The sequence below is a fragment of the Cibotium barometz genome, chromosome 1, assembly GCF_041138505.1.
Source record: "Cibotium barometz isolate CiBa-2024 chromosome 1, ASM4113850v1, whole genome shotgun sequence".
In the NCBI taxonomy this organism is placed as follows: Eukaryota; Viridiplantae; Streptophyta; class Polypodiopsida; order Cyatheales; family Cibotiaceae; genus Cibotium; species Cibotium barometz.
In genome coordinates, this window is record NC_141046.1 from 48,158,125 (window position 1) to 48,181,839 (window position 23,715).

Genomic DNA, 23,715 nt, shown 5'->3' on the forward strand with positions numbered 1-23,715 from the left:
CTTAACTTGATAATACCAAGCATCCATGGAAAGTGGTTCACAACACCTTCCGGCAATCCACAAGATTTCCTCTATGGTGGGACTTGAACCTAGGTCCCCTTGATAAGAGCTCCACCATTACAAGGCATGGGATGTAAATAAACCTTTTTTCTAATCGATTCTTATTGAAAAAATACATGGTTTAATCGGTTTTAAAATTAAAAATTCAAATCTTTAAAATCAAGGCTAGGAAAATTACAACCGTACAACCCAATTTGAATTTCTAACACTTGAAGCATGAGACAATTTATTCAACGGTGTTGACTTAGGAGTTTCTTTTGATATGTACAATTAATTGACATGAGTACTGGCCTGCAAATATAGATTAAGTTGATTCTATAGATTTTGCATCAAGTGATCGGTAATTAGATTCATCTCGATTCATGCCAATACATGAAGATCTCCTCCATTCACTCTTCCATTCCTTCTCCTCATCATCCTCACGATTTTGTAAACGAGTTTTGCGACACGGCTCCTCTTTCTCATCATCGTGCGCTCTCTCTCCACATGCTGTATCATGTAGCTCAGCACCACCTGTAAAACAATTATACACAAGTAGCAAGTTAGAATTAGTCATTCATGTAGCTATAAACAGCACTTGATATGCAATACTGTAAATATTATAGAATCCTCATGCGGCGGACACATCAAACAGAGCGTCCACACGAGCTTACGGTGGCAAACAATGAATAACCTGCATGCATTTCACATGGAGTTGTGTGTGTCGGATGAACAGGGAACAGTGATCAGTGCAACTATATTGAGTTTATGTGGCAGACGAGGAAGAAATTGAGTGAACTGACATTGAGTTTCATGGCAAATGAAGACAAACTGAGTGCTTTTTTTCCAAGGCAAATGATGATGAAGTTGATAGAGTGCATTTACATCGAGTTTATATGGCCAATGAGGAAGAAATTGCGTGCACTTAATACAGATTCTGAGTTTATGCAACAAACGATGAAGAAACTGAGATTTGAGTAACTGTGGCAAAAGCATGATTTTCCGTTAAGTTTGTGTGGCAGATAACGGAAATTGTATGTGGATTAAAGGGAGTTTTATCAATCAATTCGAGCCATACCTCTTTTCCTTGTCCTGCAATTTGCAAAGGGGGGAGTTTGAGAGGGTTGCCTTCAAGGTTAAGGGCTTGCAAATTGGTGAGCATGGCAAAAGAGTCAGGGAGAGAAGTGAGGTGATTGAAGCTAACATCCAACTCTTTGAGCTTCTGAAGCCTACCAAGGGATTGGGGGAGCTCTTTAAGGTCAGTAAAGTTAGAGGATAAATTGAGCCGAACTAGGCTTGTTACAAGGCAAAGGCTTTCAGGGATGGCCTCCAAGTGATTAAATCTCACATCAAGCTCCACTAGGCTTGTCATGGTAGCCATAGTCCTTGGCAAACTCTTCAAACAATTAAGGTGCACACTTAAACTCTTCAATTTCCCAAGGTTTCCCACCGCCTCAGGTAAAGCTTTGAGCTGATTGAAGTCCCCATTGAGCTTAGTTAGTGATTTGCATTGCCCTATGCCCCAAGGCAGCTCTTCAATCTTGTTCTTCTCAATGCTTAGAGTAACCAAAGCATTGAGCTTTCCAATGGTCCTTGGCAATGAGATTAGCTCATTTTCACTCACATCTAAGCTTGTCAAGTTCACAAGGTCCCCCAAGCAATCAGGCAAGGTGGCTAACCGGTTCTTTGACACATCTAGGTGAGTTAGCCATGTGAGCTCTGCCACAGACTCTGGGAGTATCGTACTAGTGCACTCAACATGCTCTTTGGCAAGAACTCCACACAGATCTACATCATACTTAGAGCCTTTCTTCTTCATAGCCAGATCAATCAGCTCATCTACAGGCTTAGGGCCACCTTGAGAATTGCAGACTTCTGCTGCTGCTGCAAAATCAGCGCATATTAAGGCATATAGACAAAGTCAGATTCAATAGTACAGTATGCATATATATGCATAATTCTAGCTTACGAAATGTAAATTTAATACCTTTATAATGGTGGCCACACTGATATCACCAAATTCAATACACCACGCATAAGCCTATAACGCTACGCACTAGGTTCAGTACAATATTGAAAAGCCGAGTACCGAGCTCTACGGGAAATGTGAAATTGATACCTGTAATTGAAGTGGAACCGTAGTGTGCAGCATGATTAAGTCTGGTTTTAAATTGGGTTAAAGCAGCTAATGGCTTGCCAGCTGCAGACCTTGCATTAACAGACCAAGATGAGGAACGCTTGAAGACAACAACTAGGTTCTCAGGGTCCATTTCACTCAGGCTGTGAAGGGATTAAGCGCATGGGAGGAGAGGAGGAGGAGAGGGGGTCGGTTTGGGGAGGGGGAAGAGAAGACGAGGGAATCTTCTTGCAACTAGTAGCTGCATGCCCTCCCAAAAGAAAAAAAAGAAAAAAGAGGAAGGGGGGCATGTGAATGTGAAATAGTCAATGATGCAGGCAGCGCAGGCATTGCTGCAAATTGCGCTGGCGATAATTCTATTATTATTTTTTTGAAAAACATTGACAGAAACACGCATTAACTGGTAGTGGCGAGTTGTCAAGAGAGGGAGCTTTCGATAAAAGCGACTAAACTGTCGTAAACAAGGTAGTAAGCTAAGCTTTTTGTGGGCGCGCACGCGGGCACCACCCCCACCACCATGACTTTATTTTATTTCCACGGAGAGAGGAGAGAGAGAGAGAGTGTGTGGGGAGAGAGAAGAGCATATCCGACCAACGGTGGGAAAGAGAGACGATAGACAAGGGTATATACGACCAAAGGTGGGAGAGAGAGAGAGAGAGACGACAGACCGTGTGTGGAAGGGGGAGAGAGAGAGAGAGAGAGACCGACTCCCGAGACAGTGCGAGAGAGTCGAGACTCGAGAGAGAGATTGTGACGAGTGATGAGCCCATCCTACTCTTCGCAGAAATATTTAATATTTGATCGTCGCAGAAATATTTAATATTTGATCGTCGTTTTACCATCGTTATCATCATTTGTCAAATAGTACTCCTCACAGTACATCCCCATCTACGGTAGCGTACCCCTCTCTCGCTGCACGTGTCGTGCTTTATCTCTTCACATCCAAGTTTCCAACTTCTAATGAATTGCATAACTAAAATCTGAAAAATCTCAGTTTTATAACTAAAATCTCAAAATTCTCACTTTTATAACTAAAATCTCATAAATGTGAATCTTTTGATTCAAGGCTAGGCAAAATTACAATCTGTTTTCCTCAATTTAAGCTGTGAAAATTACATTAAAGGACAGCTTTTTCATGCTTGACATTAGGTAACTAAAGCCGTCCCTAACCTTCAAATCTAGTGGTTGAGATTAGCTAACCAAGGCCTACCCCAACCTTCAATTTAATTTGAAGGCCATAAACTAGCTTCACCGACAAAAAGTTAACTAAATATGTATGTTTAGTGTAAAATTTAGAGAAAATTTTAAAATATGAGCCTTCTTTTGCAACCCTATTTTCTAAGAGCCCTTCTTTGATGTCCTTTGAAGGCTTCAAATTTCAGCATTGCTAGCCATCCCAAATTTTTTGCATGGAAATTAGGCCTAATGGGATACCCCGCTCCCACTATTTTTTTGCAAGAGTAAGGCTCTCATATGCAATAAAATCTTCAGCTCAAACACTCTTCTAAGGAGGAAAAGGCTACAATATGCCCCAAATGTTTCATGTAAATGATTAATTCTAGTCACATAGACCTTAGAATGAAGCTTCGATTGAGCGTTTGGTTTTCCTAACTTGACCTTAAACGAGAATGTCAAATACAAACACATGTGGTGCATGTGATTCTTTTTTGTGGAAACTTTAGTACTTTCCTATTAGACATATAATGCCCTTCATTTTGCTTTTTGTAATAGCCTCTTATAAGACATAATTCTCTTAATGAAAGTACTAAGACTAAAAATATACATTGTGCATTGCTACATGGCGCAACAAAGTGTCAAAAAGCCAACACTTGGTGTAAGGCTCCTTGAAGTGGGCCTTGAACATTGTCACTAGACAAGATAGCTAGGGCTACATGCCCTCTCGTAAGACTAGGCATTTAAAGGTCACTCCAATGTAAATAGAAGATGAGATGATCTCCAATAGAGAAGAAAGAGAGAGAGAGACAAAGAGAGCAAGGGGGAGGGGGGAGAAAGGAGATTCATCATTCTACTCTAGAAATATTTAAAATTCTCTCTTACGTAAGCATAAAGTCTATACTATATTTATTATAAATGGCTAACTTTTCGTCCAAATTTCCTAGCTACTTGAGCAAACATCGAGGAGGGAGAAAGCATTTAAGCATATAAGAGTACAAGTTTATTGTATTCAAAAGATAAAACTACGCGGCGGCAAAAGAAGCGGGATATTTTTACAGTATAGCAGCATTTTTTCGTTGATATAAACGCTGCCGAGTAGCGTTATTTCGTTGTTGGGCAGCGATATTTCGCTGCTAAAAGCGCTGCGAAGTAGTGATAGATTGTTGCTAAGCATCTTGAAAATCCTCGATATTTGCTTTCCGAAAACACTGCTGCGCTCCGAATGTGTTGTAGTGATAACTCGATGAAAAGCTATTTTTGAGTCGAAGCATTGTGTAAATAGGTGAATGTACCACTAGATGCCCGTGATGATAATAGGGTATGCCCAAGGATGTGCCTAGGCCTTATTTTCTAAGTTGGGATCTCATAGGTTAAAGAGCTAGAGACTAGACTAGTAAGTAAGTGAGTTTTGGGCACCAAACAAGTGTGAGTGTCCATAACTTAAGTTGTATTTATATAAATTAAAATCTCATTAGCTCAAACACTTGTATTTTCTAGCCCTTGAAGATCATATTCTCTCTATCATCTTATTGAGTACATGCTTCTTGACAGGATCTTGGACAAGGAGATATTAATTAACCACAAACATATCTATAACCATAGCTTGAATTGACATAAGAAAATTAAACAACCCAAGACAAAGCATACAAGATAAAGAGCATTGGGTGTAATCTCGCTCCTCCCCAACATGAGAGGCTCCCTCTTCTCATGTGGGTATTTAAAATCATATTAGAAAGATCAGCCAAGGAGCTAATAATAGCTTTCCTTGCCAAAATTGGGCTTCCCTTTTACATAAACAATCATGTGGCCATGCATATAAGGTTTTTGCATAAAATAAATGACTAAAGCATGTGAGTTTATGAATCAAAACCCCAACCATATAAAATGGATGGAGTAATATAAAATCCAAAAATGTGGCATACGGCCACAACAAAAAAAATACTGTTCAAGCGCTATGTACATACAATCATCAATGTAGCACCTCGGTTGATGCATGCCATCACACTGCTCCTCCCCTATCTCACAAACATCAACCATGTTAGGCACCAATTTTTTGGAATCCACACAATCAATCTTGACATGACAACATAGAGTCATTCTAAGGTCAACCACTAGTCATTCGTTTATCTCGATACGATATTGGAAATATTTACGAGTCTTTTTGTCATTCTTTAATGCACATTTATACATATAGAATTAGGAGTATTCTTCTTCTTATAATTCTGAAATATATCTTGACCAATTCCAACTTTTGATTTTTTGAAAATTGGGATTTATTCCTTCTTATCAATAAACTGATAATTTCTACCATGACTTAAGGATTCTATCTCTTTAATCTAAACTCTCTAGTCCTTACTCTTTCTAGACTTTATCTTAACCTTCCAATCTCTATTCTATGGCTTTAACGTATCACTAAAAAAGAGTATTTAATTTGTGCACAGTACTAATGCACATGGGACTTTTCCTTAGCAATTTCTTTTCCAAGATTTTAGGTATGGCTTTTGCATTTTTTTGGCGTAGATAATTTTCTTCCAATGCCCTTAATTTTATGGATTAAATAGAACTTGCTCTCTCTAAAAATATAAGGTCCTCTGTAGAGGTTTATCAAATTCACTAGCAACATATCCTACTTTCAATAAATTTACCTTTATTCTTTTGAAATTAAACCTATGGTTTTAGAATAGCATTTCCCATAATTCAGCCTTACATATCTAATGCATCTAAACAAGAAATCTCACTCTATATCACTTCTAAAATAATCTCTCTCTAGAATTCTAACCTATCTTTGCAAATTTCATCTTATATTTTCCTAAAAGAGAATCTAAAATTCCAAACCTGATAATTCTTAAGTACTTTCAATAAGTTTGTGTGATGCTCTATCTCTCTACTTTTTCTCTTTGTACCATTAATCGCTCCTTCTCTCTCTACGGGGTATCCCTAACTCATAATTTGTATAAAATATCGAATTAAATTTAATCTCCCACATAGTAATCTAAAATTTATATTAAACTTGGGTATACCTCATTTATGCATACTAGTACACCTAAGGTAATTTTCTCTCTCTGGGATTAATCAACCTAAGGCTATTCATAAATTAATTAAATATTAATTTTCCCTAGATCTTGGGTCAACCCATTCTAATCCTTTTTTTCACTAAAATACATGTAACAAGAGAATTTATTTAATTTATTAAGGTATCCACAAGGTTAAGCATAGATTTAATTTTCCTAAGACTGTAAGATTAATTTGGACCTTAGAGTACTTTACTCTTGGGGGTTGTGCAAAAAATGAGGGTCTATCAATTTGATTTAACCTACACCCATTTTCTCATGGAATTGATAATTAAAAAATACCAATAAATATAAGAAATTATAAAATTTGAGCTAAAGGTCTATTTTTATCTTGATGAATGGGTTATAAGAGTGGTGCAATACCTTTTGTGCATTACAAAGAAGCCTTCTTCGAGTTTTCTTGATGATCCCAAGATCTTGTACTAGTTATCTTTTTGGGCCTAAATGAAGCCTAGGTATTGTAATCATATGACTAAAGAACAAGTGTAACAACACTAAATTCTATACAAAAAGTACTCTCCTTTCTAAAGAGAAAAAGTCATGGATTTCTCATGGGCAAGGGGGCCTTTATATACTTCAAAATGACGGCTGACCACTCCACAAGCTCCCCTAGTTAAGTCAAGGTGGTTAGTAGTCTACAATCTATGTGACTTGACCTTAGACTTCATGCATCCTCTGATTTTCCATGCACCCAACCACCCCCACATGCTTTTACTCATACATCAAGTTAAGTCCTTCAACTCTATGTAACTTAACCTTAGACTTCATGCATCCTGTGTCCCTTTCCATGCACCCAACCACTTCCACATACTTCTACTCGTACGTCAAGTTAACTCCTTCATGTATGCATAGTTGGAGTTATCTATTAGTCTCCATGCTTATCTCCTCATTTAATATTTATTTTACTTGCCAAAATTTACTTTTACACTTTACCATCCAATCTTAGACTTTAGATTTTTACTCATTCAACCTTAGTTCAATTAAAGTGTGCACTTTTCTCCATTTACATATTTTACCCATTCAATCTTAGTTCAATTAAAGTGTGCACTTTTCTCTATTTATAATTTTTACCAAGGTTAATGATCACACACGCTAGAATATTTTATGATTTATTATTAAAAGTTAATTTTCCTAGAAATAACTCATTTACTTCTTCTGTGAAAGTTTACAATATTAAATTTTTTATCCCTTTCTAGCTCCAATATGTGTAGGGGGTGCACACGTACACATGGGAAAGTCCCAATTAATTTATGCAAATGGAAACTTGGCCATTTAACTTAAGTTTCATTTTTTTAATTTAACCTAAGTTTCTTTTTTTTTCTAATTTATCTCATTAAATGCGCATCTTTTAAAAAATCACATTCTCTCACTAGAATGTGCACCTTAGAAAAATCATATCTCAGTTAAAATCGCATTCTCTCACTAGAATGTTCACCTTAGAAAAATCATATCTCAGTTAAAATTAAGACATAGAGGGACCTCTCTCTCTCTCTCTCTCTCTCTCTCTCTCTCTCTCTCAGTTAAATGAGAGACCTATTTTATTTATGGCAAGATAAGAGCAAGCATTTCTTCTTTTTTTTTTTTCCCAAAAGAAATAGAATCTCCTTATGATAATCCTCTCACCTACTCTCTCAATCATCATAAAGAAAATAGGATTTCCTATTTATCTAGCTCATATGCTATTGCTATGAGAATTGCATGAAGAAAATAGGGTTTCCTATTTATCTAGCTCATATGCTATTGCTATGAGAATTGCATGAAGAAAATAGGGTTTCCTATCTCTCTAACTCATATGTAATTATTGTGAGAATATCTCTCCTATGTAACATAAACAAAGGAACTCTATTTTTTTGGTTTACAAAGTTGTTTATGGAATAGGCTTGTGAGGACAAAACTTATCTTTAGACATAGATTATAAATTTTAAAATTGGTTGATGGGCAACTTGATTATTGATTTATTAACCTCATCTTTCCTTCATGGAGATGCTCTCGTGATGGAGTAAAGCATGCTATTGACTTCTTCATTTTCTACCTTGGGTTCTCTTCATGTCAAGAGGAAGGAGTGGATCCAAAATCCCTCTAGGGATAGAATAATAAATCACTCTCAATCTCTTAACACCTCACCATCGCCCTATCTTGCAAGATATGTACTTTCAATCCTATACACAAACACAATTACAACTATTACCCTTATGGTGATATTAAGCTAAAGTATGCACAAGCTAAGACAACCTTCAAGAGTGATGATTATACACCACTACACTTGATAATTTAGAGTAAGAAAATAACTCTGCAAGGACTCTCTTCCGCTCTTACATCTAGAGAAGAGAACTAAAAACATGGCTAAGTTGAGGATTCTTGGAACAAGAGCGTCACTAAGAAACGCTTAATGATCAATATATAGAAATGGCCCTACTTATATATCAATTGGAGGTATCATGAGCCCATGGGTACATGCCATGGCATTCTATGCACACAAGGGAGAAAAGGTGAAGTGGATGAAGCTATGCACACATGGGAGACAAGGCGAAGTGGATGAAGCTAATCCATACATGTGGCAAATAGAAGTGGGCTAGAATGTGAATGGGACAACTCCCAAGTCTATTGACACACCACACCTCTTTATTAGAAGAAGAAACTCCACAATATTAAAATGAGATTCTTTTCAAATCATCCCACTTTAATATTAAAATGAGATTCTTTTCAAATCCCACTTTAATGCTTAATCTAATAAATATGTGCCAATTGTCAGGCGTTTTTCTGAGTGGTATTCTGGGCTCGTGTACATATGGATGCGTGGGAATTGTGAAGAGTTTGGTTTTGAGGGCGTTGCCAGGTGTTCAGTGTGGATGGATTTGTTTTTGGGCTTGTTGCAGGCCTGCCCGGAGTGAGGTCAGATGCAGGTGGTTTCAGCTACTCGATGGCCTTGAAGTGTGTGGGCGTCCCAAAGGAAAAAGTGGGCACTAGAAGCTGTGTTTGAAGGTATGTGGAGGCATGGGTAATAAAAGATAAAAGGACCAAGGTAGCCTTGAGCTGGTGTGAAAGGCATTTGGGGTGGCTGTCTTAGGCAAAATAAAATTAAAAAAAAATAAAGAAGGGATCAACGTGGCCAGCTGAAAAAAAGGAGGCGTGGAGGCCTGAGCAGGTGCCAACGCGAGTTCTGGAAAGTTGCCAACGCGAGTCGTGGAAAGCTAGCGAAGACAAAAGCAAGGAAAGGCCGCTTTGTTGATGGGGGCCTCGTCATTCTCTGCAGAAAGTGGGTGATAGTCGTGTAGGGACTGGAGGGCCTCCTCAGTGTGAGCAGAGGGAAGCTGCGGGTGCTGGCGTCAAGGTGCAAGCCACCTAGTAGAACCGTGGGCTGGCGTGGTTGGAGCGCAGCCGTGTGAAGAGGAACTAGCAAAGAAGGCAAAGCTGGTTGACAGCGCAGAGAGCTGCAAGCTAGTGGGCCGCCTTGCAGAGGTGTGGTTGATAGAGGAAGAAGCGAAGCAAAGGCAAGAGGGCTGGCAACTGTTGGCTGGCAACAGTGTACGAGTGAAAAAAGCCGCCTTGGTCGACTGGGCTTTCAGGTGTGTGCAGCTACGAGCTGGAGCTGCAAGGGTTCGAGAGATGGAAGCTGACAAAGATGGGTCAAGTGGAAGCCGCCTATGGGCAAGTTAGGTGCTGAAGGCATGCGTGGAGGTGGTTTGTGTAGAGACGGACAAGGGTGGTGTGGCCTTGGTTTGGTCAGTCAGAGTGGACGCTGAAGTCAGAGTGGACAGCGTGTGGCTTTCGACAAGTGCGTAGGCTGGTGTGGGCCGCGTAGGTGAAGCCGACAGAAGACAGAGCTGGGTGCCGAGTGAAGCAGAGAGAGGTTGGTGTTGCTACTGAGCTGGTGGGGCCGGTAGCATTGCAGAGACAAAGGGCAGATAAGCTGCAAGTGAGTTTGGATTGGCTGACAGAGTATCAGCACAGAGACTGAGAGAGAGGTGTTGGGTAGCTGCTGCTGACAACACATGCAGAAGTGATGGGCTGCAGAGGACTCGAGGGTTAGCTGGTGTGGGCGCCTTCTGGAGCGAGAGTGGCCGGGTTCATTCTGGTGTGGTTGGTACAGCAGGCAGGCGAGTGGATCATGTGGTGATCGGGGATGTGGTGTATCCTTGGCAGGTCTGAGTCAGTGTTTGTTTGTAAGTTGTGTGAGTGAAGCTTCTGTGTCGGGAGAAGCTTGTATAATGTTTTGATTGGAAATATATTGCTGGGTGTTTATCTTGGTCTATGGTGCCCTTGTTTCTGTTGTCTGTCTGGCGTGGGTTATGTGAGAAGTGGTGCCCTTGTTTCTGTTGTCTGTCTGGCGTGGGTTATGTGAGAAGTGTGAGAAGAGTTCCAGCCGGTGGCTGGTGTTGCCCGTTCGTGTTGTTATTCCAAGTTTGCGAGGTGGAAGGGCTGTAGAGGCAGGGTCTTTCTTTCTTTTTTTCACCTCACATTCTTCTGGTGCCCCCAATGAGGATAGCTCTGGCGTTGTTCTTTGCCTAGAAGGGCGTGTGTTCCACTGAGGATTGCTCAGGGATTTTTACAGGCTGTCATGATGTGGTCTTATCCGGAGTTTCATGGCAGGAAGGGTGAAGATGTGGTTGACTATTTGGAGCAGATGGAGTTGGCATGCATTAGCAATCATGTCACAAATGAAGAGCAGGTTCTGAAGCTGATAAAGATCTTTTTGAAGGGAGATGCCCGAAGCTGGCTGAAGGATTTTGAAGCACAGGATGCGGCAGGTGAGCTACATGGTGTTTTGACCTTGGACAGATTGAAAGAAGGCCTTTTGGAGCGTTTTCAGCAAGTGGAGGATCCTAGTGTGCTTTGGCAGGAGTTGAGCATCTTGAAGCAGGTACATGGGCAATCACTGGATGATTTTGTGAAGGTATATTTACATGTTTGTGGGGTAAGTGGTGTATGACATTAAAGCAGGAAGTTCCTCCAATGCTTCTGAAGAAGAGCCTGTTTATTGATGGTCTGTTACCCCATTTGAGGATCAGGGTTGAGTTGAAGAATCCCAGGTCATTTGATGATGCTATTAGGATTGCTAGGGAAAAGGAAGGCAAGGTTTTGAAGCAGATGGAGATGGGTATTTATTCATATGAAAGTGTTGTGTCTGCAAGGGATATGCATGTGAATTTGGTTGAGGTGGGTAAGAGTCCTATGCAAAGTTGGATTAAACAGGAGCCTCAAAGGCCGATACAGGTACAAAGGGGAATGTTTTATATGCCTTCTGATTTTTTTCCAAAGTTTGAAAAGCATGTGCAGGTGGATGAAGAGCACGTGAAGGAGCAAAGTGAAGATGAGAAGTTGCCAGTGGATTCTTCTTTGGATTTGGACGTTGTGGTGGCTGTACATGACAGTGATCTGGATGATATGCATGCACAGGGAAGTAAAGAGGATGATGCCTTGGGATTGGCTGATGATAAGAAGAAAGAGAAGCTGGATACAGGATGTTTTGAGGATGATTCTTTGCCAAATTCTACAAGGGAGGAGGATGGGGTAGAGACTTCGGATGAAGTGAAGATGGTTTCTGATGCAGATGTGGAGAGTGTGGAGGAAGATCCTATCATTATGGATTTTCTAGGACAGTTGGATGGTGGTATGGTACCTGCGATGGATGGTGTGGATGTTGTTCCATTGGATGCATTATGTGCTGAGGAGTCTTTGGACAATGATACCAGGGGGGTTGGCAACATTCAAGAAGGTATGCATGTGGATTTGGTTGATGAAGAGCGTTGTGAGGTGAATATTATGCTTGAGGATGATATTTGGGAAGTTGCTAGCTTGGATGAACAGGAACCAGAGGTGGAGATGGATGCAGATATGGTCGAGAGTGTAGCAAAAGCTTCTTTTCTGCGGGTTACTGAGATGCTAAAGGCAAGGTCCCTGGAAGACAAAGATTCTGAGCCAGGTGAGCTGAATGGTTGTGAGGAGGTGCCTGTTTTACAAGAGCTGGAAGTGCTTGTGGACACTGCTGTTGGAGAGGATCTGGATTTTGGTGTGCAGAAAGGTCAAGATGCTGAAACTTGGCCTTCACAGGTGTTGATGGATGGGATGCTAGATATTGCATTGCCACAGGTTTTGAAGACGGGGAGGTTGGTTGTGGGTGAAGAGCAAAGGCTTGAAGATGATGCTGTGTGGTCAGAGTCGGTGAATGCTGATCAGATAGTGGACGTGAATGTTTTTGTGGCTATGGTTGATGTTTGGTGTGAAGTGATGCAGCCATGGTGTTTGAGGGATGCTGGGAAATGGGATGGTGAGTTGCTATTTCCTTTTGATCATGGTGGATAGCTATCAGACTTTGGCTTTTTGCTGCTGAGCATGAATGCTCTAGCAGATGGGGGGGTGGCAAAGTATGTCAGGCGTTTTTCTGAGTGGTATTCTGGGCTCGTGTACATATGGATGCGTGGGAATTGTGAAGAGTTTGGTTTTGAGGGTGTTGCCAGGTGTTCAGTGTGGATGGATTTGTTTTTGGGCTTGTTGCAGGCCTGCCCGGAGTGAGGTCAGATGCAGGTGGTTTCAGCTACTCGATGGCCTTGAAGTGTGTGGGCGTCCCAAAGGAAAAAGTGGGCACTAGAAGCTGTGTTTGAAGGTATGTGGAGGCATGGGTAATAAAAGATAAAAGGACCAAGGTAGCCTTGAGCTGGTGTGAAAGGCATTTGGGGTGGCTGTCTCAGGCAAAATAAAATTAAAAAAAAATAAAGAAGGGATCAACATGGCCAGCTGAAAAAAAGGAGGCGTGGAGGCCTGAGCAGGTGCCAACGCGAGTTCTGGAAAGTTGCCAACGCGAGTCGTGGAAAGCTAGCGAAGACAAAAGCAAGGAAAGGTCGCTTTGTTGATGGGGACCTCGTCATTCTCTGCAGAAAGTGGGTGATAGTCGTGTAGGGACTGGAGGGCCTCCTCAGTGTGAGCAGAGGGAAGCTACGGGTGCTGGCGTCAAGGTGCAAGCCGCCTAGTAGAACCGTGGGCTGGCGTGGTTGGAGCGCAGCCGTGTGAAGAGGAACTAGCGAAGAAGGCAAAGCTGGTTGACAGCGCAGAGAGCTGCAAGCTAGTGGGCCGCCTTGCACAGGCGTGGTTGATAGAGGAAGAAGCGAAGCAAAGGCAAGAGGGCTGGCAACTGTTGGCTGGCAACAGTGTACGAGTGAAAAAAGCCGCCTTGGTCGACTGGGCTTTCAGGTGTGTGCAGCTACGAGCTGGAGCTGCAAGGGTTCGAGAGATGGAAGCTGACAAAGATGGGTCAAGTGGAAGCCGCCTATGGGCAAGTTAGGTGCTGAAGGCATGCGTGGAGGTGGTTTGTGCAGAGACGGACAAGGGTGGTGTGGCCTTGGTTCGGTCAGTCAGAGTGGACGCTGAAGTCAGAGTGGACAGCGTGTGGCTTTCGACAAGTGCGTAGGCTGGTGTGGGCCGCGTAGGTGAAGCCGACAGAAGACAGAGCTGGGTGCCGAGTGAAGCAGAGAGAGGTTGGTGTTGCTACTGAGCTGGTGGGGCCGGTAGCATTGCAGAGACAAAGGGCAGATAAGCTGCAAGTGAGTTTGGATTGGCTGACAGAGTATCAGCATAGAGACTGAGAGAGAGGTGTTGGGTAGCTGCTGCTGACAACACATGCAGAAGTGATGGGCTGCAGAGGACTCGAGGGTTAGCTGGTGTGGGCGCCTTCTGGAGCGAGAGTGGCCGGGTTCATTCTGGTGTGGTTGGTACAGCAGGCAGGCGAGTGGATCATGTGGTTGGTACAGCAGGCAGGCGAGTGGATCATGTGGTGATCGGGGATGTGGTGTATCCTCGGCAGGTCTGAGTCAGTGTTTGTTTGTAAGTTGTGTGAGTGAAGCTTCTGTGTCGGGAGAAGCTTGTATAATGTTTTGATTGGAAATATATTGCTGGGTGTTTATCTTGGTCTATGGTGCCCTTGTTTCTGTTGTCTGTCTGGCGTGGGTTATGTGAGAAGTGTGAGAAGAGTTCCAGCTGGTGGCTGGTGGTGCCCCCGTTCGTGTTGTTATTCCAAGTTTGCGAGGTGGAAGGGCTGTAGAGGCAGGGTCTTTCTTTCTTTTTTTCACCTCACACCAATATAAGCAACTGCTTAGCTAGAGGTTGGTTTATACACATGCTCCTTATTTGATAAAAACGATAAAAATTGATTGTTATATTATGAGAGGGGGTAGTGCCCATTATATACATCTTATAAAAAGTAAAATCTCTAAAAATAATGAAAAGCAAACTGCTAAAAACATCATAGTGCTAAAAATTAACACACTCTCTAAACTAGGGGCCATTCACACAATTTCTTATGGTATATGCTAGGACATTCCGTGGTGCACGTGGTTTGGACCGTCGAAACTGCCTTGCTATCGCCAACATCTTGAGCTTTTCTAAACTATCAGAATTGACTGTGGGAACTGCCTCACTATCGCCAACATCTTGAGCTTGTCTATTTTTAACACTCCCCTCTAGCTCAAGTTCATGTCTTTAACTCCAAGTAGTTGTTTGGAATTAGGGTTGCAGAAAAACACACAAAGCTTGGAGAAGAAGAAGCAAGAATGCACACAACACACAGTGTATTAGATTGTGTCAATGTACAAAGATAAGTTAGCCCTAGAATGATGGGTGTATATACAAGCCGAGGGAAAAAACCACCTAAAGAGGGAAAAAGTACCCCGACGGTCCTAAGTGTATTCACACACATCACTGCCTATATATATGGCAACAAATCCCCCCTGGGAGTGATGGTGTGAACGAGAGCTAGCACTCATGTATAGGAAAGTGCCATGCCCAAAGTAGATCAGTCCACAAAGGGGAGCAAGCCCAAAGCTTTGCGGAAAGCTTCAAACTTCTCATGAGGAAGCGCCTCTGTGAAAAGATCGGCGAGGTTGTCCTGTGTTTGCACATATGCCAAGCTGATCTCTCCTACTGAGAGTCTCTCCCTGACATAGTGATAATGCACCTCAATGTGCTTTGTGCGAGCATGAAAAATTGGGCTTCTCGCAACTGCCAATGCGCTTTGACTGTGAGTGTAGATAGAGGTGGCAGACTCCTGTCCAACACCCAAGTCAGCCAACCATAAGCCGTCTGAGCCACACACACTCAACTGTAGCTCTGAAAGCTGCCCTGTACTCAGCTTCACAACTAGAAGTGGCCACAGTAGGTTGCTTCTTGCTCAACCAAGATATGCATGAGCTATCGAGCATGAAACAAAAACCACTTGTGGACACTCTTGTGTCATAGCAACCAGCCCAATCTGAGTTCGAAAAAGCATGTAAATCTGAGTTCGAAAAAGCATATAAATCTGGCGGCAACGATCCCCCTTTGGGATAAAACAACCCAAGATGTATGGTGCCACTCAAGTAACGAAAGATGCGTTTAACTGCCTTCCAATGCTGAGACCCTGGGCTATGCATAAACCTGCTCACCTGTGAGACTGCAAACTAAATGTCCGGCCTCGTAATGCATACATAAATGAGGCAACCAATAGCTGCCTGATAGAGTGTGACATCAAAGTGATCTCCAGCATCATGAAGACTCAACTTCAAACATGTCTCCATTGGAGTAGCAATAGGCTTGCACTCTTCAAGAAGACTAAATCTCCGCAACAATGTCTCAATTTACTTTGTCGTCTGACACAAAGCAATACCTCCATCACACTGCTTAAATTGTATCCCCAAATAATGATGCAAATGTCCCAAATCTGATATCTCAAAAGAGGCATTCAAACCAGCCTTAAAATCAGCAATATGACTCTCATTTGGTCCTATGAGCAGCATGTCATCGACATAGAGAGCAATGATTAGATGTACATCATCCGCACGTTTAATATACAAAGTGCTTTCTATTGGATTATTCTGAAAACCATGTGCAGTCAAATATGCATTTATCTTTTCATACCAAGCTTGTGGAGCTTGCTTTAAACCATATAAAGCCTTTTTCAACCTACACACTTTGTTTTCCTGGCCTCTTTGAACAAAACCACGAGGCTGTGATACATACACCTCCTCATGCAAATCTCCATTCAAGAACACAGTCTTTATGTCCAACTGATGTACATTCCAACCACTATGAGCTGTTAATGCACAAATGCTACGAATGGTAGTCATACGACAAGTGGGAGCAAAGGTCTCATCAAAATCAATGCCCTTTTCTGCAATAAGTCTAGCCTCATAGCAATCAAAACTGCCATCTGGCTTTCGTTTAAACTTAAAAACCCACTTACATCCAATGACCTTTTTACCAATAGGCAAATCACACAAAGACCATGTTCCATTCTTCATTATAGCATCATATTCACTTTGCATTGCAGCCAACCAATTTTTTGCTTTTTGTGCCTCATCAAATGAAAGAGGTTCTTCCTCTTCACACATACTAGACACCGCCAAAGCATAACAATCTGATGCATAAGAGGCATGCTAAAAACTTGAACGAGTACGACTAGACATAGGTGCATCAATTTTACTATCACGCAAGGTTTGCACCAACCATTTAGGCATACCTCTAGCCTGCTCATTTTCAGCCCTATCCTCATAAACTACATCCTGTAAATCTGCATCAGAAATAGGCTGATCTATGATGTCGTTTGAAATCTGCATAGGCTAAATATTTGCCTCATTAGGACTTACATTTGAATTCCCACTTTGAATTCCCACCTGTAAACAGAGGCAACAACGTATCAAATACATCCCGTGAGCTCACACCTGTCTCTTTGGTACACGATAACAAAGGCTACACAGCATCTTCCACAAAAACAACATCTCGACTAATCAAGATACGCTTTGACTACGGATGATACAATCTGTAACCCTTGCTCTCAGCACTGTAACTAACAAAAATGCATTTGACAGCCTTATCATCCAATTTTCCACGTTGTTGCACAGGCACTAAAGCATAGGCCAAGCAACCAAAGACACGCAAGTGACCAATAGAAGGCTTCCTGCCATGCCAAGCTTCGTATGCAGCACACATAACAGCCTCAAGCCAAAACGCATGTGGCAAAGCTTGGCTCTTGACCATACATCGTGCCATCTCCATAAGTGTCCTATTTTTCCTCTCAGCAATACCATTTTGCTGAGGGGTATACGGCACTGTACATTGGTGTTTTATCCCACGACTAGCCAGAAATGCATCAAACTCTTTAGACATGTACTCCCCCCCTCGATCAGAACGGAGAGTGCCCACAGTACAATTGGATACATTTTCAGCCCCACCATAAGCAAAATTTGTTTGAAGCACAAAAACACTTCGGACTTTGCCTTCAGTGGATATACCCATGCATGCCTTGAGTAATCATCAATGAAAGTCACGAAGTACAAGTGTTTACCAAATGACGGAGTTTGCATAGGTCCACATACATCACTATGTACAAGTTGCAATTTGCGAGTGGCCTACACAGAACCATCCTTTGGAAACGCAGATTGCTGCATTTTGCCCAAAATACAGCCTTCACAAACATGTTTCAATGATGCCTCAAGAGGGGGAAATTAAGCAACCATATCAAATTTCTGCAAACGCAGCAGCAAACTAGCAAAGTTCAGATGACCAAAATGAGCATGCCATAGTTTTGCATCTGAAACTGCCTTTTCATCAGAAACTACGTTTGCTTCCACACACTTGTCATAAGAATTGAGCCTATACATCCCACGAAACAAGGTGCTAGATCGTATTACCAGAAGTCAAATCATAAACAGTACATCTGTCATCCACAAATTTGACTACAAGTCCAAGTCTAGCAAGTGCAGAGACAGACAATAGATTCTTCTTTATCCCTGGCACATACAAAGCATCTGAAAGTGTGAAAGCGCTGCCATTTGCAGTAGTAAGCATAATTTTACCAATGCCCTTCACTGGGTAAGAAGCATTATTGGCACATGTGACAGTATTCCCATTAGGGATAGCCTCAAGACAAGTGAACATATCACGATGTGAGGTAATGTGCTTTGTAGCACCACTGTCAAAATAGCATACATCAGAGTCAACAGAAACTGCCAAACATGCATCATGTACAGATGGGTCATACTGGCAATACACGCTAAACGCCCATTCTGTATCCTGCATAACATTTGCAGAATCTGCATTTATAGAAGCATCTGCTATTGTGGCTGCATTTGACTCTTTCTTCTTTGCCTCTTTAGCCTTTAGCTTAGGGCGATTCTTAATGACATGATCAGTTGCCTTACAATAGTTGCACCCTGATCTTTTTCTTGCCTTTATCAAGAGCCTTCTCAAACCTATTGTTGCTACCTGTGGAAGGAGAAGAAGTTGCAGACCTACTAATAGGAGAAGAAACAGTGGAAGGGGCTGCCTTACCACTTCTTCTCTGCTGGGCAGCAACAAATGCCTGATCAATTGCACGCTGCCTAGCCCTATTTTGCCTCGACTACGCTTCTTGTAAGAGCTTTGACTAAAGTATTATAGTTGACAACATCAGGTCTGTCCTTAGTAACAAGTCTCCACATGGAAGCAAAAGTCTGATATGACTCAGGTAAAGCATCAAGAACAGTCTGCATGAGAATGATCAGGAATAATCTCACCTGTAGAAATCAACTGTTCCTTGCTGAGATCTTTAATCTCAGCAAGAAAAACATTCATGTCATCATGTCATCATCTTCCTGCATAATCTTCGATTCTAGCTCTTTACGCAAGTAAGAGATTTTTGCCTCATTACGACCTGTATACAAACCAGCTAGAATATCCCAAGCCTGTTTTGTTGTTTTAGCTGAACGAATATGTGGAGTGATGTTACGTTTGACAGAAAGTGCAATCAAGGCATGAGCCTATGCATCTTTACCATCCCAACGAGCTTGTTCAGCAGTGGGTAAAATAGTAGCAACAGTAGAGCTGCTAGAACCTGCAACATCCTCAACAGTTCCTACATCCACAGAACCTGGATGTACATCATCACACTCCTTTTGCAACCAAAACATGCTGCATCATGTATGCCCAAAGTGGGTAGTTGCTGTCTCCATCCAATATGTCATCAGTAGAGCAGACAACATGCGAAATACATCATTGCTGTTATCAGCCATGGCCACTGACTGAAACTGATGCAAAAGCTACCTATAATGAAGCAAAGAGTGAATAGAAAACAACTCATGCTATGTAGCACGGTCCACAATAGAATACGTATGCTTGTTTTTTTGTAGAAAATTGCACTGTCAAAATTTCTCAATCGGAGAACGGGAGTCGGAGGGTGCTAGCGGCGTAGCCCTGGGAGCTGATGCCTGCTCTGATACCAATTGTTGAAATTAGGGTTACAAAAAAGCACACAAAGCTTGGAGAAGAAGAAGCAAGAATGCACACAACACACAGTGTATTAGATTGTGTCAATGTACAAAGATAAGTTAGCCCTAGAATGATGGGCGTATATACAAGCCGAGGGAAAAAACCTCCTAAAGAGGGAAAAAGTGCCCCGGCAGTCCTAAGTGTGTTCACACACATCACTACCTATATATATGGCAACAGTAGTCTTCAAAACTTTTCAACAAACTTCTCTCTTGCCAATTCTTTGGTGAAGGTATCTGTAACCTAATCTTTATCCTTCACAAATCTTCGATTAACTTGGCCTTGTAGCACTTTCTCCAAGAAGTCTTCAAATCTTTTCAAACTTCTCTCTTGCCAATTCTTTGGTGAAGATATCGTAGCCAGCACCCTTGTCATGGGAACAGCTCTAGATGACATGGCAAAAGTGGAAGGCGGTGACTTGGACTTGGTGTATAGCCAGCCACCACGGGACAACTGGCCATATGTCGACTTGGTGGATAGTTGGCCATTGATGGTGACTTGCTTAGACTATCTATTTGGTGGACTATTGGAGTCGGCTACTAAAATCCCTACCAAGTGCTCGTGCATAGTGCAAATAAGCCTATGATGAGGAAAAGGTATGCAAGGTGCTCATGTGAATATGCTCAGTGAACATGAGTGAACATAACAACACAAGTATTGAAATAACAATGAACTACAATAACCATGAACAATAGCAAGAGATGAGAATAGCCAAGCCAAGACAATCCACTATATGATCCCAAAGAGTACAAAGAAGGCCCACTGTCTGCACACCCCAGCGTATAGGGAGTGCACTGGGCTAGACTACCTGTAAGAGAAAATAGTGCAGCTACAGAGGAAGACTATAGGGCTAAGTGCTCGAGGGTGTGATATAAAACTGAGGATGAAGACATGATATATATCTGCTCTCCACGAGGACCACGTGTAGTAGCCCTTGGTAGAGGTTGCCAAAAATAGCCTATGGTAGGTTAGTAGCCGACTCCAGTAGTCCACTAGGTAGATAGTCTAAGCGGATCAATGGCTGACTATCTACTAAGTCCAAGTTGGCATTTGGCCAACTTGGTGGATAGCCAGCTAGATATTTGCAATCTAATCTTCATCCTTCACAAATCCTAGATTAACTTGACCTTGTCTATTTTCAACACTCCCCTTAAGCTCAAGTTCATGTCTTCAACTCCAAGTAGTCTTCAAAACTTTTTAAGCTTCTCTCTTGCCAATGCTTTGGTGAAGATATCTGTAATCTGATCTTTATCCTTCATATATCTTAGATTAACTTGACCTTATATCACTTTTTCTCTAATAAAGTGATAATGTACCTCAATGTGTTTTATGCAAACATGAAACACTAGATTCTTTACTAACTCTATAGAACTCATGCTATCACTATCTATAGGTACTGGTGGTTTCAATGTTATCTCCAAATTTTCTAAGAGTTGTTACATCCATGCAACTTCACATGCTACTTGTGTTGAAGCTCTATACTTTTCTTCTATAGTACTTAAGGTGACTGTAGGTTATTTCTTTGATGTCCAAGAAACAAAACCATTCCCAATTGAGCAACACATGCCTATAGAGTTGACGGATCACATGTCCAATATGTAACACAAAATGTATGAAGTTTAAACTCATCTTCACACCAATAGTGAAGTCCATGATTCACCATGATTTTGACATATCTCAAGACTCTTTTTATAGAATCATGTGAGGTTCCTTAGGTTTTGCATAAACTGACTTACTACTCTAAGTGCATGAGAAATATCTGGCCTTATAATTATGAGATAAATAATGAGTACCACTAGTACTTAGCTCACTAGTGATGGTACGAAGGCCTACATCTTTCTCCTCTTTTACTTCTTTACGTAAAGGTTGAGCCTCACTTGGCTCACTGATGATGATCTCTTCATGTTTATCATACCATCCATGGATCTCATCAAATTTAACATCTCTATACTAACATACATCTTCTTGTTTTGTAGGATCATAGCATTTATAGACACCTTTTTGTAAATCAATTCTAATGAACACACTTCTCAAAGATTTTGGCTCAAGCTATGTTCGTGTCTCATTTGGCACATGTGGATAACATAAGCATCCAAAATTTTCAAGCTTTCCATATTAGGATTTTATCCTATGAACTTCTCTTCTGGAGTTATGTTTGGATTAATTGATGTTGGAGATTGATTAATTAAGAAAAGAACATAATTACATGCCTCTACCCAATATCAAGATGGCATGTGGAGATCGATTAATCAAGAAAATTGCATATTACAGGCCTCTGTCCAATATTAATATGGCATGTTCTTCTCATAAAGCATAGCACTTGCCATTTTTGCAATGCGTCAGTTCTTCTTTTTTGCCATTTCTGCAATGTGTCGATTCTTTGTTTTTACCACTCCATTCCTTTGTGGCATGTATCTTGGAGTTAATTGTCTTTTGATACCCTGTTGCTTTAAGTATTTGTCAAATTTCCTTGACATATACTCTCCTCCATTGTCACTTCTCAAGATCTTGATCTTGTGACCATATTGGTTTTTAGCCTCTACTTTGAATTGCTTTTTAGTCTCTGCTTTGAATTGCTTTTTAGTCTCTGCTTTGAATTGCTAAAAGTTATTAAAAGCTTCACTTTTAGATTTTAAAAAATATATCCAAAACTTCCTTGAATAATCATAAATGAAGGATATGTAAAACCTTGCTCCTCCAATGCTTTATGTTTGTGTTGGACCCCATAGATATGTGTGTATAAGTTCCAAAGTCTTTTGATGAACATATCCTTCTTTGTTAAAAGGCTTTCTCAATGACTTTACTTTTTGTCACGTAGGCTGTAATGCTGTGACCGACGGGGGCAGACCGGATGGCCATATCCGGGGTTCAGTGGGAGAGGACGCCCATGCGGAGTCATGGGCGGCCAGGCTAGTGTGGACGGCAGGCCACACACTATATAGCCTGGGGGATGAGGGGCAATCCTCATTCTTCCTCTATGGCTGGGTGGTGAGCCAGAGGCCGTCCCCTCTTGTGGTAATGCCCGTAGCGGCGTTACGGGAATGTAACACTGGTATCAGAGCGTGGTTCGATGGGATTGTCAGAGCCCGCGCGTGACCGGGGGACCGGAGCCCACCCGATGGTTTTCGACCATTCGTCTCCTTATCCTTATCTCGAATGGAAGGTGTGGAGGGAGGCAGCCATGGAAGAATGGAGGGGAAGAACTCTCTCTTTCTCTCTCTCTCTCCCCGTCACACACAACAATAAGAATTGCAGGTAAGAGCTCGTTTTTTTTCTCTGCGTTGAAGCTTTATGCGAAATAAATTTTCTTTGATAATCAAGCTTGTCTGCGAAGAAGACGTTGAAGCTTGTCTGAACGAAAACGTTTCAAAGATTTTGTGTGTGGGAGACGTGGGGGGAAGAACAGCATACTGCGAAAAGAGTTTGTACAAGCAGCCCACGGCCACGTTGAACTGCGTGTGGGGGGGCGACACCAGCCCCAACACGTTGAAGCGTTTGCTGGAGATGCCCTGCTGAGGCCCAGCCCGGCGGCCAGCCCAGGCCAGCCCAGGCGGCCAGCGTTGTGTGGAGCTGCTGCTGAAGGCGGCGAAGGCCACGTTGAAGAGCACAAAGGTGCGAACATTAGCAAATCTGCCCGTTGACCTGCGTGTGGGGGGGCGACACCAGCCCCAAGGCGTTGAAGCATCATTTCGCGTTGAAGATGGGGGCGAACGCAGCCCAGGCGAAGACACTGACTGTGAATAATAACTGGCGGGCGGGCGGGTGGACTTGACGGCTCTGTTGAGGCCCGGCCAGGCCAGCCAGCCTAGGCGACGGCGGCGGCGGCGGTGGCGGCCAACCAGGCCGGCCAGCCAGCCAACCAGCGATGGCGGCGACGGCGGCGGCCAGCCAACGCCGGCCAGCCAGGGACCGGCCCGCCAACAGCAGCGGCCAAGCGCTGCAACGGCCAGGAAAATTAAAAAAAAAAAGATGTTAAAAAAAAGGGTTTAAAAAAAACCATTTATTTTTTTAATATATTTT

General features: G+C 42.2%; 1 protein-coding gene across 4 annotated transcripts; it reads right to left on the minus strand.

Annotated features, from left to right (window-relative positions):
• Nucleotides 1–234: 234 nt before the first annotated feature.
• LOC147642104 (uncharacterized) lies at nucleotides 235–2,452 on the minus strand. 4 transcript variants are annotated; one of them, XM_086802936.1, is made up of 3 exons: nucleotides 2,159–2,452; nucleotides 1,118–1,923; nucleotides 235–573 (listed from the first exon to the last, which is right to left on the minus strand). In XM_086802936.1, the coding sequence occupies exons 1-3, from the start codon at nucleotides 2,307–2,309 to the stop codon at nucleotides 421–423; spliced, it is 1,110 nt and encodes a 369-aa protein (XP_086659062.1). In that variant the 5' UTR covers nucleotides 2,310–2,452; the 3' UTR covers nucleotides 235–420. The 4 variants fall into 4 exon arrangements, with proteins under 4 accessions (XP_086659062.1, XP_086659090.1, XP_086659082.1 ...); XM_086802964.1 differs by having other exon boundaries at nucleotides 1,118–1,914; nucleotides 2,159–2,446; XM_086802956.1 differs by having other exon boundaries at nucleotides 1,118–1,917; nucleotides 2,159–2,446.
• Nucleotides 2,453–23,715: the final 21,263 nt, after the last annotated feature.

Coding starts and splice junctions, on each gene's coding strand:
- LOC147642104 (XM_086802936.1), bottom strand. CDS start 2,309: ATGGACCCTGAGAACCTAGTTGTTGTCTTCAAGCGTTCCTCATCTTGG. Junction 1,924..2,158: donor CGGTTCCACTTCAATTACAG/GTATCAATTTCA, acceptor CTGATTTTGCAG/CAGCAGCAGAAGTCTGCAAT. Junction 574..1,117: donor TTGCAGGACAAGGAAAAGAG/GTATGGCTCGAA, acceptor ATTGTTTTACAG/GTGGTGCTGAGCTACATGAT.